Source organism: Callorhinchus milii, unplaced genomic scaffold (assembly GCF_018977255.1).
Source record: "Callorhinchus milii isolate IMCB2004 unplaced genomic scaffold, IMCB_Cmil_1.0 Scaffold1, whole genome shotgun sequence".
Lineage (NCBI taxonomy): Eukaryota > Metazoa > Chordata > Chondrichthyes > Chimaeriformes > Callorhinchidae > Callorhinchus > Callorhinchus milii.
Genome location: NW_024704742.1, coordinates 122,042,218 through 122,066,115, shown reverse-complemented (window position 1 = coordinate 122,066,115; position 23,898 = coordinate 122,042,218). Strand labels below are relative to the sequence as shown.

General features: G+C 43.7%; 1 protein-coding gene across 2 annotated transcripts in view; it reads right to left on the bottom strand.

Moving 5' to 3' along the window:
- Nucleotides 1–15,681, bottom strand: part of pde4d (phosphodiesterase 4D, cAMP-specific) — a 360,576-nt gene extending 344,895 nt beyond the window's left edge. For both annotated transcript variants that reach the window (XM_007892156.2, XM_007892157.2), the window contains exon 1: nucleotides 15,596–15,681. In XM_007892156.2, the coding sequence (XP_007890347.1) occupies nucleotides 15,596–15,642 (47 nt within the window). In that variant the 5' untranslated portion in view covers nucleotides 15,643–15,681. The remainder of the gene's footprint in view (nucleotides 1–15,595) is intronic.
- Between the last annotated feature and the right edge of the window lie 8,217 nt (nucleotides 15,682–23,898).

Here is a 23,898-nt window from a genome sequence, read left to right as displayed (position 1 = left end):
CTGAGGTCCAGGTAAGTATGCGGGCAGCAGAGTTCTGAATGAGCTGAGATTTTTTAAATAATGGAGCTGGGGAGACCGGCGAGGTGTCCGTTCAAGTAATCCAGGCGGGTGGTTACACATAAATGTAATTTTGCTGTTGTTGATATTTACAGTGCTGGTCTCATGGAATCTAAAGGCAGCAATTTCAGAGCAGGAGAAAGGAACACAGATTTACTTCACTCGGTATCGTCGTTTGCTGCACACTAATGCCAGTGTTCACATTCTGGGCAGTTTTTTGGCCTGGAGATTCCATCAAGTGATATGCAGTGTGCCAAAGCCAATGTGTGTGTGGGGTGGGGGGGGTGAATCCCATATTGCCACAAGGTAACAGGGTTTTCTAGGTTAAAGCCTATCCTCAGTTTTTATACCATCTCGACACTAGCTGTTGATTTCAGGTTGTTGAAACGTTTTTCTTCCATTGGCAACATTGGATACCTGACCACCCTGACTACTTCTGCTTTGGGATTTGATGCCCTGATGACATTGGAACTTATTGTGACAGATTCCATTAATGTCCTCCATTCCTTATGTAAACCCTTGAAAAACACACTCTTGTAAGATGAATTTTTGGAGGGCTTCCTGAAATGAAAGGCGGAACTTGTAAAAGGAGGTCAAGTGGTCCATTTCTAGATGTTCACGTGCTAATAGATAATTTCTTCTAATTTGCCATTGGATATCTTACAACAACAACAACAACAAGATTAGATTTGTATAGTGCCTTTCAACTCAGGAGAAAACGTCCCAAGGCGCTGGACAGAGTACAGCATTTCAGACCCTTAAGTGGCTGACAGCAATAAGTTAGAAAGTGGGATTGCTGACAGTCGTGTTCTACTGTTTCACTGGTAAAAATAAAAAAATCTTTGTATCTGATACAGCACTTTTTCACGTCAAAATATCTCAAGGTATTTCAAAGAGTTTTTCTGTGAAGTGTAGTGACTGTGCGTTTTGTAGGCAAATGTGGCAGTTAATTCACTCAAGGCAATGTCCTATAAAAAGCCATAAAGTGCATCAAATGTCCTTTCTTATTTCCATGCAGTAGATTCCTTTACAGCTATTAACTCAATTGCCTTGCAGTTTTGATCTCAACTCCTAAAGGGTCCTGGTTGATATAAGGCCATACCATTCATATTGATCTGCGAGCAACATTGATCTGATGACTTTGCGATTCGATTCTTTGATTTAGATGGCTAAGCCTTCAGAAACTATAATCTCACTGTTTGCAACTACCTCCCTCGAACCTTCCATCTCACCCCCTCTCTCTGTCTTTAAATCCTGCGTAAAATTCTCTAGTCTTCAATTACACCTACAATCATCTTCCTTGCTCTTGCTCAGCCTCCCAACACAGAAGCACTTCAAGACACTATCCAACGTGAAAGGCGCTACGTAAATTGCAGTTATGAAGTTATTGTGGAGTCCTGTAGCTCAGTGGTTAGAGCACTCGCTTTGCAAGTGAGAGACCTGAGTTCAATTCCAGGCAGAGGGCGAAACCTTGGGCAAGTTTCCTTACTCCACACAGAGCCTAATAATAATCCCTCCAAAACCAAAAACAATAATAAATTGGTCATTTTCAATCTACGACTGTTTGTGGGACATTGCTGTGCGCAATTGGCTGCCGCGTTCGCCCACAAATATACAGTCAATTCACTTTACAGTGTGTTCTGTGAAGCGCTTTGGGACGTCCTCCCGACGTGAAAAGCGCTATATCAAATGCAAGGATTATTATTATTATTATTATTATTATTGGTGTTGATCTCACATGGGGATTGCAGATAGACTGCCAAACTTGGTCTCAGTGGCCTGGTGTCCTGGCCTATATTATAATTGTTATAATTTGACAAGTTATAATTTGGTCATTCACTTCATGGCTGTTTGTGCGACATTGCTGTATGCAAATTGCCGGCTCACATACAAAAAACAAATCATTACACTTTACAGTAAAATCCTGTCACATAGAGCAAAATCGCTTTGTGATGCCTCAACAATGTGATAAGATGCTATATCAAATGTAGGTATAATTATAATAATATTGTTTGAGACAGCACAAACACAATGGGCCAAATGGCCTGCTTCTCTGCCACAAATATCTATGGTTTTATGAGATGTGTCCCTCAAATGCTTTCCGGGACTGGAATTTTAAAACTGGACAACTCCAGCAATTTTTATTGACTCTTTCTGTGTCCCTAATGCTCTCAATTGTAAATGACGCAACAAATAACTAAACATCAACTGTAAACATAGCGATCATACTTTTCTTTTCCATTTTTCACCCGCTATAGATGGAGCCATTGTTAAGAATCTGCCACTTTATTAATGTAAGGGGACTGTACGCATTACAACACAAAAAGCGCACAATACTTTGGCTGACTTAGAATTGCTCTTTTCAATCGAAGATCTATGATCAACGGTTTTTATTATGCAAAAAACACATTCATATCATGGCTAGACGTTGTTTCTCATCATGCCAGCTCATGATCTTGGCCAAAAGTTCAACTTTGAGAAGGATAATGCCTTTGTTTAATGTGGCTGATGTCAGACTGACTTTACCACCAGTGTAAAGAGTTTGGGCTGATCCGTGAATATACCCCAAAGGAACAATATTAATGGCACAGCGCTTTTCAAATGAGAACAAAATGTAATCGGTTATGGAGACACACCTCAATAAAATTGTTTCCAGTCGATTTTGTTTGAAAAATCTGAGATTACCATCAACACGAGAAGGATTTATTTTACATGAGGGTAAATAAAATCCCATTGGGCACTGAGGCGCTACCCCATATAAATTCATATTGCTGTTTTTGTTGTTGCTGTTGTTATGTCTTTGCTTATGCCACCTCCTTTATTGCAGTCTAAGACCAATTCGTTTCCCTTTCCCATACTCTTTTCATACTGTTGGTCTTCCAATATTTATCGAATAACCTTTTAAGTGTTCTGGTCTCAGCCTCAGCAGGAGATTTGTGACAAAGCATTTCAAGTTCTCAAAAACCTCTGCATGAAATAACCCATGGTTCCAGCACTAGTAGTTCCTGTATATTATTTATCCCTTTTCAGCTAAAGTGCTGAGAATTGTGCTGCCGTTTCTCTATTGTGGCAGTCCCTAAACAAATGAATAATGATTACAGTGAATATATCCCTCTTACTTTGTTAAATTCAAGAATACCTGCAAGAAATGTTTTGAACAATTCCACCATCTGATTGATCGGTAGATCATTCAGTGCTATCAAAACATGAGCTCATTGTCAAAATATTGTAACCACTCACTTCAGCTGACTGTATATTTTTTCTTCAATCCACGTTTGAAGACAGCAATATAAAATGTAGAAATACCTTTTATTTTCATATCTTTCCCTGAGAAAATCACAGGTTCAGCATTGGTTTGTGGGAGGGCATACACTCAATTGCACAAAAGCAGAAAGCCCTGGCCAGACTTAGGAATAGAATTAGGAAATATATGAATCAGGTTTCATATTGGTTTATTGCTGGATATCTAATCACGTCCAGCAGAATAAATTGAGTCGATAAGATTTTAAAGAAAGACAATGTGCTCCTTTCTTTACAAACATTAAAATTACCTTAAGACAACCGAAGCAATGACGTTGTACCTCATGACTGGATTTCCTGTTAAAGGTTCTCGTGCTAATATATTGTGCACAATACCCAATAATTTTGCATTCATTAAGTGGTATTTTTCTACATTATGTCTGTCTGCTACTGCTGCCAGTATAAAGCACTCCTCGATCAATATTACGTCAATACAGCCTCAACTGAAACCTCAGTACGTTATCCTTTCCTGCATCATACAACATTTCCATTCTCCACACGTTCATCAAAAAAGCTGAGATTTCCAAACTACTGTGACCTTTAACAACTAGCAGCTGGAGACGATAATAATCCAAAATGCAAAGCCTATTGTACATTTTTTTTAATTCTATGGTTATTTGCTAAGCCACATCAAATGAGATGTCATTGGAAAATTATACTGCTTTCTCACAACAAAATCTCGGTATAATATTTTTTGTGTTCCTATGAATGTCAACATTAGACAGATTAATTTTGCAACGATTTTTTTTCTATCCAGATATATTATGAATTAAACTGCTTTATGTTGAGCATATTGCTGTAAATTGTTTAACAGTATTGGTAGAAAAACTGCAAATCTGAATGCTGGAAATGTGAAAAAATAACAGTAATGCTGGAAATCCACTGCAAGTCAATCGGAAACTGTGGGCTGGGTAAAGCCAGGTATAGAAATAACAAGGGTAAAAATGCATTCGCAGAAAGTTGATTAATGTTTACACCAATGGGCCATTAACAGAATACAAAATACCATTAAAGGGAGTTTATTAATAATAATCCTTACATTTGATAAAGTACTTTCAAAGCATCTCAAGGATTTACACAGGATTTACTGTAAAGTGTAATGACTGTCTTTTTGCAGGCAATCCCAGCAGCTAATCTATGTACAGTAATGTCCCATAAACATCCTTGAAGTGAATGATTGTTTTTATTTGGGGGATTGTGGCCAGGTCACTGTGAGAAACTCCCTTCTCTTTTCAAATAGTGTCATAGGATCTTTAACATCTAACTGAATAAGCAGACGAGCAACCAAAGCAGAATAGCTCACAATGCTTTGCAGTATTCATTGTCAAATGTAGAATATTTTGTAGATAGGTAAAAGCGGCAGCGTTTTGTACACAACACAGACCCACAAAAAGATGAGGTGAATGACCACTTAATCTGGTGAATTATGAGCCAGAACAACCTCCATTTCCATTTAACAACACAATACAAATTTACATTTATATAGAGGCTTTCAGGATAGGGGAGCGCCTCAAAGCGCTTAACTGGCTTCGCACACAAGCTGGGGGTAGGAGCCGAGGAGAGTGGGGTGGGGAAAGATGACTGAAAGCATGGTCAAAGGAGGGAGTGAAAAGTTGTGTTCTGTCATGAGATCGTAAAGCCTGAGGATAAGACCTCAATTGAATATCTTATCCAAAGAACACAACACCGAACAATGCAGGGCTCCCCCAGCACCTCACTGGAGTGGTGTCAGTTTAGAGTTCAAGTGCCAACATGAGGTTTGAACCCAAAAAACGCATTATAATGTGTTCAATTAGATTAAGCAACCAGGATTGGTGGGGATGATGGGGTGGGCAGAGGTGGGTTACAAGAGAATGACAACATAATTATAATAATCCTTGCATTTAATGAAGCATTTATAATGCCACACGGTCTCAAAGCATTTCTCAGGGAAATTCTACTGCGTATTCTTAGGCAAACTCAACAACAATAACAACTTACATTTAGACAAAACAAACAACCATGAAGCAAATTTTAATTTTCTCTGGAGAATCATTGGCCAGGACACTACGAGAAACTCCCTTTATCTTTTGAACTGGTATCATAGGATATATAATGGCCATCCTGAACAAATATATGGTTTATCATAATAATCCTGGCTTTTTACATAGAGCCTTTGACATCAGGAGGATGTCTCAAAGCGCTTCATAGAATTTACTGAAATTGTGGCTATGCATTTTGTAGGTAAACATAGCAGTCAATTTGGCACACTAATGTCCCACAAATGGCCAGATGTTTAACACCTCATCTGAAGGATCGTATCTCCAACAGTGCAGCACTCCCTCAATTACTACACTGTGATGCAGTCTAGACTATGAGCTCAATCCCAACATGTGGCTTGAACACGAAACCTTCTGATCTACGAGGTGAGAGCGCGAGCTACCAACTAAATCAAGCTGACACCTTTACAATGAGCAAATCTCGGAAGTATTTGCTTTGTGCTTCACATTATGAATTACTTTGCTGCAGACAGAAAACAAAACACAACTGTTTCTGCTTGTATTTCTACATCTAACACTCCCAGTTCAATCTCTGCACAGAATTGGCCTTGGTTTCTGATTGCTTTACATTTCTACACGGGATAAAGCCGCAGATTTACTGTACCCTTAGTAGGTAAAATACTCTTGTACTTGACTTAGGAATTCAATATCACAGCTCAGTAAGCTTTGAGAGAATATTTCCCCTCTGTGGTTGGGATAAAAGATCAATCTCTCCCAGGAACCATCAGAAAAAACTATAGAAGAGGCTCCCTTCACCTACCACACTTTCAAAAGGATTGGCAAAATCAAAGGGCAAAAGGTAAATAGGTATACGTTACCTTTATATTTTATCAACAGATCACTGCAAATAACTGCCTGGGATCCTGGCAACTGTGTACAGTAGATTATTGTGCATTGAGAGAGCATTATTGTTGAAGCCTGTTAAATTGTATGGGGACCAAAAGTAGAAGTCGCTGGGAACTCTCAGCAGTGTCATAGACCCGTAACGTTGACTCACTTTCCTTTCTCCATAGATGTTGCCTGACCTGCAGAGTGTTCCCAGCGACTCCTGTTTTTGTTTCAGATTTCCAGCACCTGCAGTATTTTGTGTTTTGTTTAAATTGTATGAGGATATGTAATTGGTCCATTTATCAGATCATCCATTTTAATCAAAGTCCAGCTATTCTTTAAATAATAATAATAATAATAATCCTTGCATTTGATATAGCGCTTTTCACGTCGGGAGGACATCCCAAAGCGCTTCACAGAACACACTGTAAAGTGAATTGACTATATTTGTGGGCGAACGCGGCAGCCAATTGCGCACAGCAATGTCCCACAAACAGTCGTAGATTGAAAATGACCAATTTATTATTATTTTTGGTTTTGGAGGAATTATTATTAACAATTATTTAATAATAAGAATTATTCTTATTATTAAATACAACGACAATCAATTGATGTTAGCGAAATGTCTTCTATAAATAGACCTGGGTTTGATTCCTGGGCAGGACAAAACGTTGGGCAAATTTCCTTACTCCACACGTCTCTGTTTACCTAGTAGTCAGTAGGAACTCGGTTGTTAGTCGATTGGGGAATTGGTTTTTCAGGGTTAATAATCCCTTCCAAAAAAAACATTTGGTAACTCAATCCATGACTGTTTGTGGGGTATTGCTGTTTTGCCCACAAAATATACAAACAATTCACTTTACTGTATATTCTGTGAAGCGCTTTGCGACATCCAAAAGATAAGATGCTATATCAAATGCAAGGATTATATTATTATAGTGTATATTCCTAATAACTAGATATCTATTAGATGAGATCAACGACACTTGGTATGCAATCAATCTTATTTTGCTATTACTATAGTTAGTTGTACTTTGTTACAATATGAATGGACCTCCTTTGAGTCAATGTTGATTTTTTGAGTTAATGAAGCTCGACTAAGTAAAATAGATACATGGTCCTCATGAAAGGGTATTGTAATTTCAGGGAGGTGTGTGTGTGGGGGGAGACAGTTAAAAAGCCACTTGATGTAGCGACGAGGGAATGGTAGAGTGGATATTCTGGAGGGGTGAGATTGGATGGCCTTCTTTGTCCACTCCAATATTGGGATCTCGTGAAATAAATATTCCTCATTTGCTCTGGTCTTGTTGAATATTCAGTTCTGAAACCCAACAAATCAAAGATTGCCGTGCACGGATAGATCTGCTGTGGCTGCAAGTCTATTGCAGCATCACTGGTTGGTTAGCTCTATATGGAGTGAAATTGACAGGAGAGCCCAGAGCGTATTAGATAAGAAAAACAGACCAATTGCAGCAGTGTGGTACGTCACAGCAGCACAGTGCTGCTTCATTCTCTACTCTGTTGAGTTTACCATTTCAGCCAGATCAGAGTGGGCAGATGACAACAGGAGACCAAGTACCTCATCAGCACAGGGTGAGAGAAATCAGAGAGTTACTGCTGGGCTGCCCTGGACACCTCCTAGCAAGCAGCGAGTAGTGGCAATGGAGGAAGCCTGGGAGAAAATTATTCATTTGACTTCTCAGTCGTGCATTGTTCTCAAAGATTACAGAAGAGAAAAATATTGTAGGGGTGGGAGGGGGAGAAGTAAAAATAAATATCCCCTCAAAAGAAAATAAATATTCCAGATCTTCTATCTAATTTCACCTTTGAGAGTCACATAACAAAACACAGAATAGCTTTGAAATCAAAGTTACTTTCTATTGATTTCTTGACCTCATCGCTCACACCCTCGCCCGACTCCACTGGCTCCCCATGCCCCAGAGGATCGAGTTCAAGATCCTCGTCCTCATTTTTAAGGCCATCCACGGCCTTGCCCCTTCCTACCTCTCTGACCTGCTGACTCCCTACCAACCTGTCCGCTCCCTCCGTTCATCAGGCTCTGGCCTGCTCCATGTCTCCCTATTACCTGCCCTACCATCGGTGGCCGGGCTTTCAGCCTCTCTGCCCCCACGCTCAGGAACTCCTTCCCACAGTCCCTTCGCCTCGGCTTCCTCCCTTGCCTCCTTCAAGGCCGATCTCAAGACCCTTCTCTTCGACCGTGCCTTTGGTTGCCCTCCCACCTCTCTGCTTTCCCTCACCCCTACACCTCCCCTCCCCCATGCTCGGGCCCCGACACCTGACAGTTCAGCGCTTTGGGACGTCCTCCAGACGTGAAAGGCGCTCTACAAATGTAATTTTGTTGTTGTTTTCTCAAGGAATAATGATAATAATAAGTTGTGTACATGGTAGATTGGGAGTTTATCAGAGTTATAACCAGGGCTAGCAGACTGTTTTAAACAGTCTGCCAAACAAAAAAATTCTTATTTGTAACGAATTGTAATCCATGGGACATCTCAGCAATAGCACTGATCTGACTCTTATCCCTATGGCAACAGCCTAGGCTGTTTTAACCTGTTCCCTCAATTGCATTGCCACCCTACCATCCCTGCGGAGAGCTGTGTCCTAACAACAATGTGTTAAAACAGATTTTTCTTCCCTCTGTAAAGCACCCGGCAGATCATGTGCACAATCTTTCAAGAAGTTTAATGAGAAATTATATGGTTAATGCATGCTGAAAATTGTAACTATTTTAATTTCCCCCTATTAGAGATAAAGAATAAAACTATTGATTCTGCTTATTCAAATACTCAACAAGAATCAGGGGAAAAAATTGGCCATTTGTTTGTTACCAATATATTGTCTCCATTTGTTACTCCATTTTTTTTGCCTCCATTCGTTTGTTCATTTTAAACAAACAGCATTCACTTTGTGGCTGTTTGTGGGACATTGCTGCTCACAAATTGGCTGCATCACTTGCCCTCAAATTCAAAGTCACTACACTTCATGGGAGAACCAGTGAATTGCTTTGAGGTGTCTTCCCAAACGTGAAAGGCATCAATGTATCAAGTGTAAGGAATATTATTATTATTATTAGCAGCAAACAGAAGCAAGCCTAAAACATTCCTCGATGTTACACTTTGGAAAAATACTATGGAGGGGGAAAGGGGTTTGGAACCACAATTTGTCTAACTTTAGGTTTTGGGCTGTATGAAGTACAGGTTCCACGTTCTAAAATCACTAAAGCAGACACTGGCACTTATGTTTACATGCGCTGTTTGACTAAAAACACCTTTAAATGTGCCAGGAATAGTGAGCAAGTGCATTTGTCAGATGACCAAATAAAGACTCGTGTGCTGTACAGGATCTGCCATCCCAGGTTGCATCTTATGGGCAGCCTGAAAGAATTTGCATTTCTGGCTCCCTATTCGTCTCTTAAATAGAGGCATTAAATGGAGCTGAGGTGGGAATACATAAAACTGAGAGCTTGATGCTAGTCAACTCTGATTTACAAGCAGAGTTGTGAGTTGCAGATGTGTGTGCGTAGGTGGCTGGGTTGCATATGCCTGCATGAGCCTCTGTTTTTTGTCCAGCTGTCTAAATTTCTGAATCAGATTACTGCAGTAGTCTTGTTGACGAAATAAAATAAAGGTTTATTGTCTCACATATAAGGCAGAATTTTAATTTAAAAATTGATAAGCACATACATTTGGAAAGAAAAGATTCTGATATGTGATAAAGCATCCATATTACGTAATTTCTGAGGTTTAAAACTCATTAGTTTGACAGAGAGTTGCTTTCAATGGTAAGCAGTGTGGTTTTGGCTGGTTAAACCCGAATGCATACTCTGTCAGTCCTCTGTGTCTAATACTCTCTGGAATTAGATAAGCAATGGCCAGCCCTTCAGGGAGAGCGCGGATATTCCATTCCAGAAATGGGAATTTCCATGTGTTAGTAGTGTGCATGGATCCCTCAGTCTGGTTTGGACACTCTTAAGCATGGTGATGGGTATCGACATGTGTTAAACACCCAGGTGACTCCCCCCCCCCCAACCACCCTCCCAAAAAAAAGTCATGAGAGATTGCATCTGCAGAAATCTCATAATAAAGACTGAGTTTTCTTCACATTACGCTCTCCTTAACATTTAATTTTACAATGCAAGCACAGAATCCTACAATGTTTAGCACACCGGAAGGTCATTTAGCCTAACAAGCGATCTGCAACATAGTCCTGGATGAGGAGCGCAATATAAATGCAAGTTGCTTTTGTTATTTATCACACCTGTGCCTGTGTTTCAGGTTACTTTTTTTTATTAATTCCACTTTCTTATTTTTGGTCAGCCTGGTGTCCGGCACAAACAGAAACCCATCACCATACTTAAGACTATGCAAACCAGAATGAGAGTTTCATATATCTGTATCACCTACAGGTGGAAACTTCCCTGTTTGGTTCCTTTCCAGCTTCCTTACTCTTATTTCCTTATTCCTGGCAAATGTGGAAAAGTCAAAAACATACTGAGCAGGACACAGTAAATTCAGCACTCAACGGGTTAAAATGCAAACTGTATGAACCACTGATTTGAGATATTTTGCATAATGAACTATGGTTGGCGGCAATGCTAAATGTTCAGACGATAACTTTAACCCTATCCATGCTAGAACTCAAGCAATGGCCACAAGACAATTGCCTGTTGGCACCACCATATTAACATAGATTAATAACTCATCTTACACACTACTTCTGCTCCGACAGCACCTTGTTTGTCTGTTGGATCTGGGAGAAATAGCAGCTTGCAATGCAGGCAAGTCCAGCACCATTGCCCCAGTTTTCCTCATTTTATAAATTAATTTTCCAGTGAAAAGTCCTGTTTTACAATTTACAGTTTAGATTTATACAGGACCTTTTGCGTAAGGAGAACGTCTCAAAGCTCTTGATACAACTGACAGAAAGCTCAAACTGGGGGGATAGGAGATGGGGGAAACTTATGGGGGTGGCAAAAAGTGAAGTCAATAAGAAAGGTGAGTTTTGAAGTTGGGGAGGGAGTGTGCTTGGATTATGCGAAGAGGGATTATGCGATGAAGTTCCAGAGAGCGGAGGCAGAATGGCTGAAAGCTCGCCCCACTTCAGGGACATAAAGCAAGCCGGTGTGACAGGAGTGGAGGGTATGGCCGGAACAGTAGGGCTGCAGAGGTAGGGTAGGGTGTGGACTTTAGATGCTTGTCCATTAGGATTGCCTGTTAGAATATTATCTTAAACGCTGACCAAACAGTGTCGTACGCAGGGAAAACTGGCTTCCGAACCCTCCCTAATACTAAACTCTGTGCTGTAACACAATTAAAACTGTACTTTTCAGCACTGAACAGTGTTCAGTACAGTTGCCTGCTACCAACCAGCCCATAAATAATGCAACAGAAATGTAACACCACAATAGAGCTGTTCGCTTGCCGCCCTCTCTATTGCCAGTTAGTTTGCTAACATATCATCGCATTGCAACATCAATGTGAAAATGCATCAAGAGAAAAAAGAAATCATAGTTTATAAAAGATAAATAATTTTCTTAGACTTTCAGAGATGCAAATCTTTAACAAGTCTCTACTGTTTCATAAACTCTGATAAAAACATGATGGTGTATTTGGGGGCTGGGTGGTGCAGTGGGTTGGCACACTGCCCTTTCATCTCTGGGACCTGAGCTTGTTTCAAGCCGAGACTTTGCCGCAGTGGCATAAATGCCTCTTGAACTGATGCAAAAAAGGAGTTGCACCTGGCACGAATACAAAACCTAGCTTTGGACGTCAGGGCTCCTCCTCCCTGATTCCAGTGCTGCTGTTTGGAGGAGCCGATAAGCTGCTTCACATCAGGTGGTTCTGCACTCCAAGCAGCACATCATCTGATCTTCCCCTTGTGTTGGTGGAAAGACAAAAGCAGGGAAAGCATCTTCTATCCCCACCCAAACGCCATGCTACATTTTGGGAAAAATGTAAACAATCTGTAATCAGACTGCTGCACCTGCAAAGATACGAGTTCCAACATGTTATATTCTTTAGAGCAAAAATCTTTCCATTCGTTCTCCCTCCTCCAAAGCACAGAGAAATAATAATGTCTTTGAGCACTTTCCTGCTCCTGGATCAAGCACACGCAGCGAATCAAATGGGCAGCAGATGGACAAAGTCATCATTCCCTCCAAATTTAAAAACCATCTGCTTCAAAATGTTTACTGATCACAGAAACACTGCAGGGGAAAACATCTAGAGGGGGAAACTCCAGGGGTGATATTATCACTGAAGACATTTTCACAACCACCAAAGATATGTATGATCAGAAATAATCAATAGTTAACCCATTTGTATGTTCAAGTGGACGTGAAAGACCCCATTGCATTAAAAAGAACCGAGTTTCTCCAGGTGTCCCGGCCAACTGTCCCCCTGATCAAATTGATTATTCACTTCATGGATGTTTTGGAACATTGTTATATGGAAATTAGATACCGGGTTTGCCTTCAAACACAGTTACCACACTCGACAACACATTCCTGTGAAGCCTTTGAGTCGTTTCGACGATGTGATAAGGCACAATATCAAATGAAGGGATCATTATTTATAACTGACCTCCTATCGGTGGCAGTTTCTTGATTTTGAGGTCAGTGATAACTAATGGTGTCCTGTTTTGAGCAATGGGATAATCCTCACAGATGATAATATCACATTTAGTATATTTTAGTATTTTTTCCTCCCTCATATACCCTACTTGAATGAAAAATAACAACAGAGCATATGGTGCGAATGTATACCAGGAATGGGAAATATGTTTATGCTAACCTGCTTTATTCAAGTGGATAGAGGGCAGAATCATGGTTACTAACCTCCAAGACCTAACTAATCTAAACATTTTATGAAAGAAAATGCAGTCAAGGGTTCGACTGTTGGCAGTCCTACAAAAATATTAGGACAGAATTCAATGCCTGCAAGTACCCATTAATGTATTTCAGAAGATTTCTTTGTCTAATTGAGTTACATTTACCTCCAACAAAGCATCGCTACTGCAGTTCTAAACAAAGTACCACCCATTATTAACCAAGGCTTGGAAACATCCCCCTGATGTCCAATAATTTGTCTGTGAAATCAGTCTCAAATAATTCAGATGCAATTACTTTTTTTGTTTCCATACTGTACTGATGATGTTTAAAGTATGAGAGCTGGTGTCAGGATTGGAAAAAAATACTGGGTGGGGAGGTTAGTGAACTCAACAGTCTGAATCGAATACAAGTGCGGAGTTGAAATGACGAGCTCAGTGAAACATGACTGTAATGACTCCAACCACTGGTATTAATTCAGCTCCCTCCCTGATGATATCACCAGCACCATTGTTTCGACAAAAACATTTTTTTAAATCAGCAGAAATTCACAGGGTCGAAGCACCGTAAAGTTGGCCATTGTGGCTTAAGAGTTCGACTTTTTTTCAAAAAAAAGGGGTCTTGCTAAGGCGATTCTTATTTCGTTGATTTTGTACCAGGATCAAACGTATATTTGCGACTCACGAGGTGGGGTGATTTGTTGTGCTGCTTAATTCACGAAATACGGTTCCCAGGCCAAGGGCTACGGGTCACTTTCAACTGGAGAGAGTGAAAATCAACAAAGAGATCATTGTTGATAATCCAAGGTTTTACAAACCAGTTTGCAAAACCGATCAAGTTAAGACTTGACTGGCTGTTTTGTCTCCTCAAACCAGCAGGGAGCACGGCCTTTATATCCTCACTAATGTCACGGCCTTCGTTATTCCCTACTTCAAATAAGATGCTAAATCAAACATACCTGGCGCAGACTATATGCAAAGAAATACAAACAATGACAAAGTACGGAAATGTAATAGATGTACACGTTCGACAGAAAAAAAAATCCAAAGGCTTTTGTGCAATTCGGTTGCTTGTCTTTGAGGTTGAACTTGCAAAATTTCTGAAAGTTTGTTGGCCCAAGTTATTTCAAAATTCGGTGGCAGTGTTCATCACATTGTGCAAACTGTAAGGAACACACAACTCCTCACTCCCTACTGCCCTGTGTCCATGTGCAGAACCCACCTCTCAGCTTCACAACTTTCCACAAGAACCTAATCTTTGCTTTTTTTAAAAAAAAACACCTGCATTCCTGATAACACGAAGTTCAATCGCATGGAACAGACGATCCATTTTCTGAGGGCAGTGTTCGGCACTGCTGTGCAGTGTTACATTTCCCTACAGCTGTTTTTACACAAATGTTTTTTTTCACAGAGAGCGGTCATCACACTCCCTGACGACTGCTTCACTTCCGAGCAGTTGTGTCTGTGTCCCCCAAAAGTTCTCCAGTCTCAGCTGCAGTTTTGTGCAGAAAACGCTCGGGTTTAAAACTTGCAATAAAACGTCTGTGCGGCGTGAGAGGGAGTGAACGCACAGCGAGAAAATAGATACCTCACCGCATCTGCTGCGAACCACACGGTCCGCCACACAGCGACTGGTCAGCGATTGAACTCCTCAACAGTTTCACACGGGATTTCCAAGTGGGGAAACGCCACCACCAGAGAGTCACCGGACACCAGAGAGTCACCGGACACCAGAGAGGCACCGGGCACCAGAGAGTCACCGGGCACCAGAGGCACCGGACACCAGAGAGTCACCGGGCACCAGAGAGTCACCGGGCACCAGGGAGTCACCGGGCACCAGGGAGTCACCGGGCACCAGAGAGTCACCGGGCACCAGGGAGTCACCGGGCACCAGAGGCACCGGGCACCAGAGGCACCGGACACCAGAGTCACCGGGCACCAGAGAGTCACCGGGCACCAGAGAGTCACCGGGCACCAGAGAGTCACCGGGCACCAGAGAGTCACCGGGCACCAGACAGTCACCGGGCACCAGAGAGTCACCGGGCACCAGAGAGTCACCGGGCACCAGAGAGTCACCGGACACCAGAGGGTCACCGGGCACCAGAGAGTCACCGGGCACCAGAGAGTCACCGGGCACCAGAGAGTCACCGGGCACCAGAGGGTCACCGGGCACCAGAGAGTCACCGGGCACCAGAGAGTCACCGGGCACCAGAGGCACCGGGCACCAGAGGCACCGGACACCAGAGAGTCACCGGGCACCAGAGGGTCACCGGGCACCAGAGAGTCACCGGGCACCAGGGAGTCACCGGGCACCAGGGAGTCACCGGGCACCAGAGGGTCACCGGGCACCAGAGAGTCACCGGGCACCAGAGAGTCACCGGGCACCAGACAGTCACCGGGCACCAGAGAGTCACCGGGCACCAGAGAGTCACCGGGCACCAGAGAGTCACCGGGCACCAGGGAGTCCGGGATAACACGCGACGACGGCTCTCAGCACCGCGCGCCGTGTGCGGGAGCGGACTTACCAGATCCACGAATGCCTCCTGAAGGGGAAATTATTCACGTGCATCATTTTCGGGAGTCGTCCTTCACGCGTGTGGGTGTGTGGGGGGGTGGGGGGTGGGTGTGGGGGGTGTGTGGCTTTTTTCCCCCCTCTCAATCCTCAAATCGCCGATGTGGTTCTCGCAGACGCACCAAAACGCAAAAGGGGGGAAAAAAAAACGAAAAAAAAAAAAAAAAAAACCCCAACTCCCGGTCACGATCCCCGCGCCGCCGCTGCCGCCGCCGCCCGGGGTGTGCGCGGGGCCGTCGGGTGCATCGCCGACGTGTGACCGGAGAGAGGAGAGGCTCTCAGTTCGACCGCGAGTGGCGGTGAACCACATCAGAGACCCCCCGCAGCCCCGGACCACCGCTCATCGCCGCCAACTCCCCGGACGAACGCTGAGGTCCGGACGCACATGGGACGGATGACACAGAAGTCTGGGAGGACGGGAGTCAGAGCATCGCAACCACCAGGTCCGGATACAAATAATAATAAAAAAAACCCTACTACTACCCCCTCACTGCCCCTCTCCCCCCGAACTAACAGCAAATGTACTCGATGTCGCAGGAACCATTCACGACGCGAACGCAGCCGCGCCTCTGACTCTCTTCCCGGCGCCTCTCCAACCGCGCGCTTCTGGCTCGTCCTTCCTCCCGGTCCCCCTCCCCGCAAACCCTTCGGCTCCCCCCCCCCCCTCCCCCGGGCGGGCGGGCGGCTCGGTTCCCGTGGCTCCTTCCCGGCGGGAGAGGAGAGGAGAGAGGAGAGTGTCGGCCAGGACGGCGCGGGGCTCATGCTATGGCGCGCCGCAGCCCGAGGAAACTTTCCATCGGCGATTCCCACCCCCCACCCCCACCCCCACCCCCACTCCCACCCCGACAGCTGTGTGGCCTCTCACCGCAGCCCCGACACCGAGAGCCCCCGGAGACCCCCAACCCGACCCTCAGCGCCCATGGCCAGTCACCCCGACACCTCCTCGCCCTCTCTGGGCAACATTTCCAAAGGGGGGGGGGGGTAAAAAAAAAATTCCCAACCCCTTTCGCAGCACAAACCCCCCCCACAAAAAAACCCTCTCCACCACCACCAACACACACACACACACACACACACACACGAAACGACTAAGCTGTTGATCCTCTTAGTCCGACGACGCAGTTTGACTGGAGGGGGGGAGGGAGGTGGTAAGTGAGCAGAGGACACACACACACACACACGCGCGCAAAAAAAAAAGGATGCCACACGCAGCACTGGGTCGATGCGAAGCAAAAGGGGGTTGAGCAGGAACTGGATGTCATCTGAGAACCTCTTCCCGACCGTCCCCGTTCCTTTCTTTCCAATCCACCTCAACAACACTTGTCATCACTGCTCTGTCACTGGGAGTGGGATCATCTCCTGGAAGCCTGCGTTCTCCCAACGCGGCATTGGGTTCTCCCGTCATTAAAGCATGTCAGTTAGGGGGTGGGGGGGGGGGGGGGGGATGGGGATGGGGGGGGGAGAGGAAGTGGGGGGAGTAGAAAGGCTGGCAGTTCAGTGGCAAAGTGTTCTGACAGCGCCTGTGCAGCGGACGAGTTCAGGCTTCTTCAGAGGGTCTGATCTGTGCAGTGCATTCTCAGTGACTCGGTCGGTTACTTCGGTGGTGCTGCAGAACCGGCTTCAGTCTTGTGAGAATGCTACTGCACAGAGGATGTACTGGCGTCAAGGGGCCCCTCGAGGTAGGTTCCTTCTCCAGCAGATTTGATCCAAGGCTTGTTTTCGGCTGACGCATCGCAAGGGAGCTTTGCACATGACAGCACAGCACACAGCAGACCACACAATAAATAAATAAATCCCTTACTGTCCATCTGACTCTAACCAATATGATCCATTCCTGAATCTCCCCCCAAATACCCCCGAAAGGCCCCTTGACAGCATCGTTAATGCCATTTTAGGACAAGTGGGAAGTAGTAAACAATGAACTAAACAGTTATGGGATATAAGCGTCGAGGGTAAATGGATCATTAAATCCAACGACTGAAAAATAGGGATTTTCCTTTAAAAATATAACCCTGTTTTCTTTTTAAAAAAAACACGGATTGACACTTCACCAGACTTTACTGCAGCAGCTCTCAAGCGATACTTGGACGTTTGTTGAATAGCTATTGTGACAGCAGAGTGATTTGAATTTGAACACAGTAGTCCGATTTAAAAATGAAGCAGTGGTTATAAAACAATGACTTATAACGCCATCTGTGGAGGTGGGCTGTCCAGGAGCACTCCAGTCTCAGCACTGCAGTCAGTGCTGCAACGTTGCTCATGTGTTTCTGTCCTGGCAAGACCTGCTTGTTTTCATTTATACTCTCATCCAGCTCACCCACATCACATCTCCAGCAGGATGAGTATATGGGCTACCGTTTTCCCTCAAGTACCCCCTTCCCTCTCCCCCCTGTAATCTTCCAGGTCCGGCATTCAGCACTCCCAGGAAGACAGCATCCAATAATAATCCTTGTGTTTGATATGGTGCCTTATCACATGTTGAGATGTCTGAAAGTGCTTCCTAGAATATGCACCACCAATTTCCATTGTTTCCATTATTATTAAGATGTTTAAACAGAGAATTAACAATTCAATTTACACAATACGTGACTGACAAGTTGCCTCAATTACAAACAATCAACGAGAAATCTTCAGCCTGAAAATCCCTTCAATTAAAAAGGAAAATGCAGAGATCTGCTTCGATCCAAAACAGTTGCAGTGTTGCGCATCTGAGATTTAATACCATATCAAGCAAAGTAATGTAAGTATAGGTTTGGCTTCCACATGAATTAAAATGTGCCAGTACTACTTTACATTTTTTTGTTCTAAAAAAAAGTAGAAGAGGGACTTGATCTCTTAACCTTAACCAGAAAGCTGTAATTGAATGCAAATGAATAGCCACTGGGAAAATCAAAGGAAACGTTCTTTAGGAAATGAATGTAATTCTTAACCTAATGATCAAGAGCGAAAACTATTGTGATCTGCATTCTCTGAGGCAGACTGCATTCACTGAGGATAGACGTTAGCTGAACTCATCCAGTCTCCTGGGAGGTGCAGGGCAGCATTTCGTTAAGACAGCACGTCTGTGGCAGAGCTACGGGTGTGTGAGACAGAAAGAGGCAATTCCTACATCCAGAGAATACTCTCTCATAAAAAATCAGTTCCTCCAGCCCAAACAAGTGCAGGCACAGACACAAGTCTGAGCAATCAAAGGCTTGTAACAGACTAGATTTAATAGGACGACAACATTTTTTGAAAGATTTTGTTGAAACTTTTCCCAGCAGCTTCCACCTTTAATCTTTTGAAATGAGTTCAAACAACAATAATGTTATTCAGAATCGCTCTACTGTTCCAAAATATTAGAATTGTATTGTTTACCACCTCACGTTTAGAAGTTTCACATGAAAGCAAGTGTCTAGGACAACATGCTGTCAGATATAATAATAATGTTTCCATTTGATATAGTGCCTTATCACATCAAAGCGCATCATATTAATTACTGTAAGTGTAGTGACTCTTTGTAAGAGAACACGGCAACCAATTTGTGCACAATGTCCCACAAACAACTGAGCGATAAATGATCAATTCATCTGGAGGATTTGTTTAATACTGGGACACTGGGGGAAACTGCCTTCTGTATCCGAATAGTGTCATGGGTTCTTTAACGTCCACCTGAATAGGCAGATAAGACCTCGATTCAACCTTTCATTTGAACGATGGCACTTCCATTAATGCAGTGCCCTTCCAATATTACTCAACATAAATAGTGAGCCCAAAGCAAACCCACAATCTTTTGACCCAGAGGCAAGAGTGCTATCAACTGAGCCAAGCTGATCAACAACTCTCAAAATGAACAATGCTCTATTTTAGCAATTTGCCACGTCTATCAATATATTCTGGAATGTCAGAAAGCTTTTAAAAGTCAGCAATTCTATAAGATTATCTTGAATCTATGACACAAGGCACAGCTTATATTTTAACCTGATTGACATTAAATAAACAGAACAAGTGAAGTAAAACAAATGAGTCCTGGGCCAGTGAATACGAAAGCTTTGCTCAGAGGCCTCATGTTGGAAGCAAGTTCTATTTACTTTTTATTCACTGTGGCATTACCCAGTGAAGTAAAACTGATGCATTATCGTGGTGTATTGTAGTGTAAGATACCATTACTCAGAAAATTGACCTTGCCTTTATAAACATCATGGACCCCAAATCCTTCATGTTCATGGCCTTTACATCATTTTCTGAACATTTGAGATTGTACATAGAGAGTAAAGCTCAGAAAACTCGTAAATTTACTCTTAATTTCGAGCCCCCTTTTACATAGTTAATAAAACACTATGGAACAATTGGTTGCCAAATTGAGAATGATTTGAAGAATTCTCCAAAATTAAGTTAAATTTTAAATCTTAAGGAAATTTATGGTGCATCATTTTGGAAAAGTTTTGGAAATTCTTCACCAAATTTTATCCATCAAGGAATTTTTTCTATAAACAAACTGAAGAAAGGTAATTATTTCTAGAACTATGTTAATCCCTATTTACACACGATTACAATGTTCTTTTTGTTCTTTTACTGCAAATAAAGACCCGTTTCATATCCACACAGTTTGTCCTCACGCATTTCTTTTTAGAATATCCTAATCCTTCTGCTATGGTAAAATTGAAGTAAAGGAAGTGGAGTGAGTGTTCATTCTTCTAACCCTCGGAAAGCAACAATACCCTTCATAATGTAAAAGGTAAAGATTCTTGCCAACCTACTCTTTGGAATTAGGTAAGCAGGGTGCTTACCCCCAGGAAGAGCGTGCACATTCCATTCCAGACACAGGGAAATTTCCATGTGTGGATGGCATTCATATGCAGAATTCTCAGTCTGGTTTGGATACTCTTAAGCATGGTGATAAGTTTCCAAGTGTATTAAGGACCGGGTAACCTTATCCTTAACCTCCTTAACCTCCAATCTTATGGAGTGATTATATGGGTAACACCCGTATAATCACTCCATAAGATTTTAGCCAAGCTTTAGCGAGATGGATATAAAGGCTTCAGGTCCTTTCTGTGTCTTAAGTTAGAGACACTACAAATGACTTCAGCAATCCTGGACTAGGGAAGGAAGAACATCAGCTCAGGCTCCTGCTCATGATTGCTGCCCAGTGACCCCAATTGGAGAATACAACAACAACAACAAAATTCCATTTATAAAGCGCCTTTCACGTCAGGAGGACGTCCCAAGGCGCTGCACAGTTGGGTCATGACCCGAGCAGGGGGGAAATGGTCAGGGTGAGGGGAGGGATGGGAGGGAGCGAGAAGGGGGAAGAGAGTCGAGAGGGGAGCTGAAGGCTCGGTCAAAGAGAAAGGTTTTGAGACCGGCCTTGAAGGAGGAAAGGGAGGAAGCAAGGCGAAGGCACTGGGGGATAGAGTTCCAGAGCCTCGGGGCTGAGAGGCTGAAGGCCCGACCACCGATGGTAGGGCGATTGGGGCGGGGGACGTGGAGCAGACCGGAGCCAGAGGAACGGAGGGTACGGGCAGGTAGGTAGGGGGATAGTAGGTTGGAGAGGTAGGAGGGAGCAAGGCCGTGAATGGCCTTGTAGGTGAGGATGAGGATCTTGAAATCAATCCTCTGGGGGATGGGGAGCCAGTGGAGGCGAGCGAGGGTGGGAGTGATGTGGTCCCGAAGCCTGGTGCGGGACAGTACACGAGCTGCAGAGTTCTGAATGACCTGCAGCTTGTGGAGGGAGGTGGCGGGAAGGCCGGCGAGGAGAGAGTTCCCATAGTCCAGCCTTGAGGTGACAAAGGCGTGAACCAGGGTTTCAGCAGCGTGAGGGGTGAGGTAATGCCGTAGTCTGGCGATGTTCCGGAGGTGATGGAAGGCGGTGCCAGTTGTGGTGCGGATGTGAGGGAGAAAGGACAGCTCAGGGTCGAACAAAACGCCGAGGTTCCTGACTGGCTTTGAGAGGTGGAGAGTGCAGCCTTGGATGCTGATGGTGTCGGCGCCTGAGGTGCGGAGGCGCTGACGTGAGCCAATCAGGAGGGCCTCGGTTTTTCGCACGTTGAGCTGAAGAAAGTTGTCTCTCGTCCAGGACTCGATGTCGGACAGGCAGCTGTCAGGACATCGGTGGTCGTGGAGTTGAGAGTAGAGGAGGAAAGGTAGAGTTGGGTGTCATCCGCATACATGTGGAAGTTAACTCCATGTCTGCGGATGATGTCACCGAGGGGGAGCATATAGAGGGTGAAGAGGAGGGGACCGAGGACAGAGCCCTGAGGGACACCACATGAGACAGTACGGGGGGTGGAGGAGAAGCCATTCGTCGAGACAAAGTGAAGACGGTGAGAAAGGTACGACCTAAACCACTCAAGGACAGTGCCTTGAAGGTTGAGGTGGGAGGACAAGCGGTGGAGTAGGATAGCGTGGTCGACCGTATCAAATGCTGCCGATAGGTCGAGGAGGACGAGGAGGCAGAGGGAGCCCTGGTCACAGATGGTCAGATGCTATGTGAGGTGAGGCCTTGGTAGTGCTGGACCTGCACTGTGCAGTGTGTTGGGTATCTCCAGGATGCTACCATGGTGAAGGACACTGTATAAATGCAAGTTGTTGTTGTTGATATTTTACATCAAATCTCATACATGAAAAATGGCATTGGAACAAATTGTAAGATGGATGGTGTCTATGGATCCACATATACAGGGTGACCAGAGGGTTGTGATACCATTACAATGTCTAATAAGTCTTAAAGAAATTATGATTTTTTTTAGATAATAGGGTAGCTGAAAAATAAGACTTTTTGGTCACCCTGAATAAATCCTGAGCTTCCCTCAGGAGGAGCGAAAACTGAAAGAGGAAAATCAACAACAACAACAACAAATTACATTTGTATAGTGCCTTTCACATCGGAAGGATGTCCCAAGGCCCCCGACAGTCAGGGATTTAGGATCAAAGAACAAATTAAAACAATGTTCTTCTATCAGACACATGATTGTTTGGTCCAACATCTCAGGTGTCAGGCTGGGGGGAGGGGTGAGGGACCAACTGTAAGCACAGTTGAAAAGGAAAGACTTCAGAGGCATAGTGACTGAAAGTGTGGCCGCCGAGGGTGGAACAGAGGGCACAGAGGTCAAGCAGGAGGCCAAAGCCAGTTGAGCGGAGGTAGCAAGTAATGAATCAATTGGGGTAAGCAGGTCAAAGAGATAGGGAGGTGTCAGTGCATAAAGTTAGAGCTGATGCAGATCTGGGTGAGGGACTGCCAAAAACAAATTCTGTGCCCATGCTCTACGTAAGCAAATTTCCCTTCAGGGAAATACCTATGACTTGTTTTATGAACAAGAAAATACTTTCTTAAGTAAAATATAAATGATGGTCGATTCCCCACAGAAAAATAGGATCACCAACGGTGACCAACTAACAATCTGCCAAGCCGTTCACCAGAGGAGCGGTAGAGTATACAGAGAGCTGCTTATTTCACCATTCAAAATATTTTCAGTCATTGAATCAAAAATGCTTGCAGCTACTCAAACAACATTTAAGTTGTCAATTCGGTGACATGAGACTTTCTTCTCAAACAAGTCAGCAGCGAGAGAGCAGGTCTGTTTTTTTTTAAAAAACATACATTTTTGAGAGATGCCAAATTACCGGTGTATCTGTCCATTGTGCAGCCAAATCATCACAATAATGCTTTACTGTTCATTTTCTGTTCCTTGCTCACAACACTAAAGAAGGCCATTTTGTGCTATGATGTTCACTGGTGACTTTGCATTCAAACATGCATTTAGCGAAAGCAAGTCTCACCTCCCCTTCCTCACTCCACACTCTCAGATATTTTGTCCTCTACGAAAGCAAAGGAAGCAGTTATGCTGTGGTTACAGTGTTGCGGCTGGCAATACAGCAATGTGGAGCAAAAAACTCAATATAAAACTGCCTGTATTGTGTTTAAACATGACAGAAAAATTCCAAGGCTCTTATTCCAGCGTTCTATTCACATGTTGCAGATAAGGCCCTAAACTTGAGTGTTTGCCTTTTAAACTTTTACGTCATATTCAGTAATAGTCTATTCAATGCTCCCATGGCAGCAACAAGACCACCTGAGAGCCAAATAATAATCCTTACAATCCTTACATTAGGTACAGGGCTTTTCACATCAGGAGGATGATTTAAAGCGTTTCACAGGATTTACTGTAAAGTGGAGTGACTGTATTTTGTAGGCAAATGTAGCAACCTGGAAACAAAGTCCCACAAACAGCCATGGAGTAAAGTGTACAATTTTATGTGGGGGATTATTGGCCA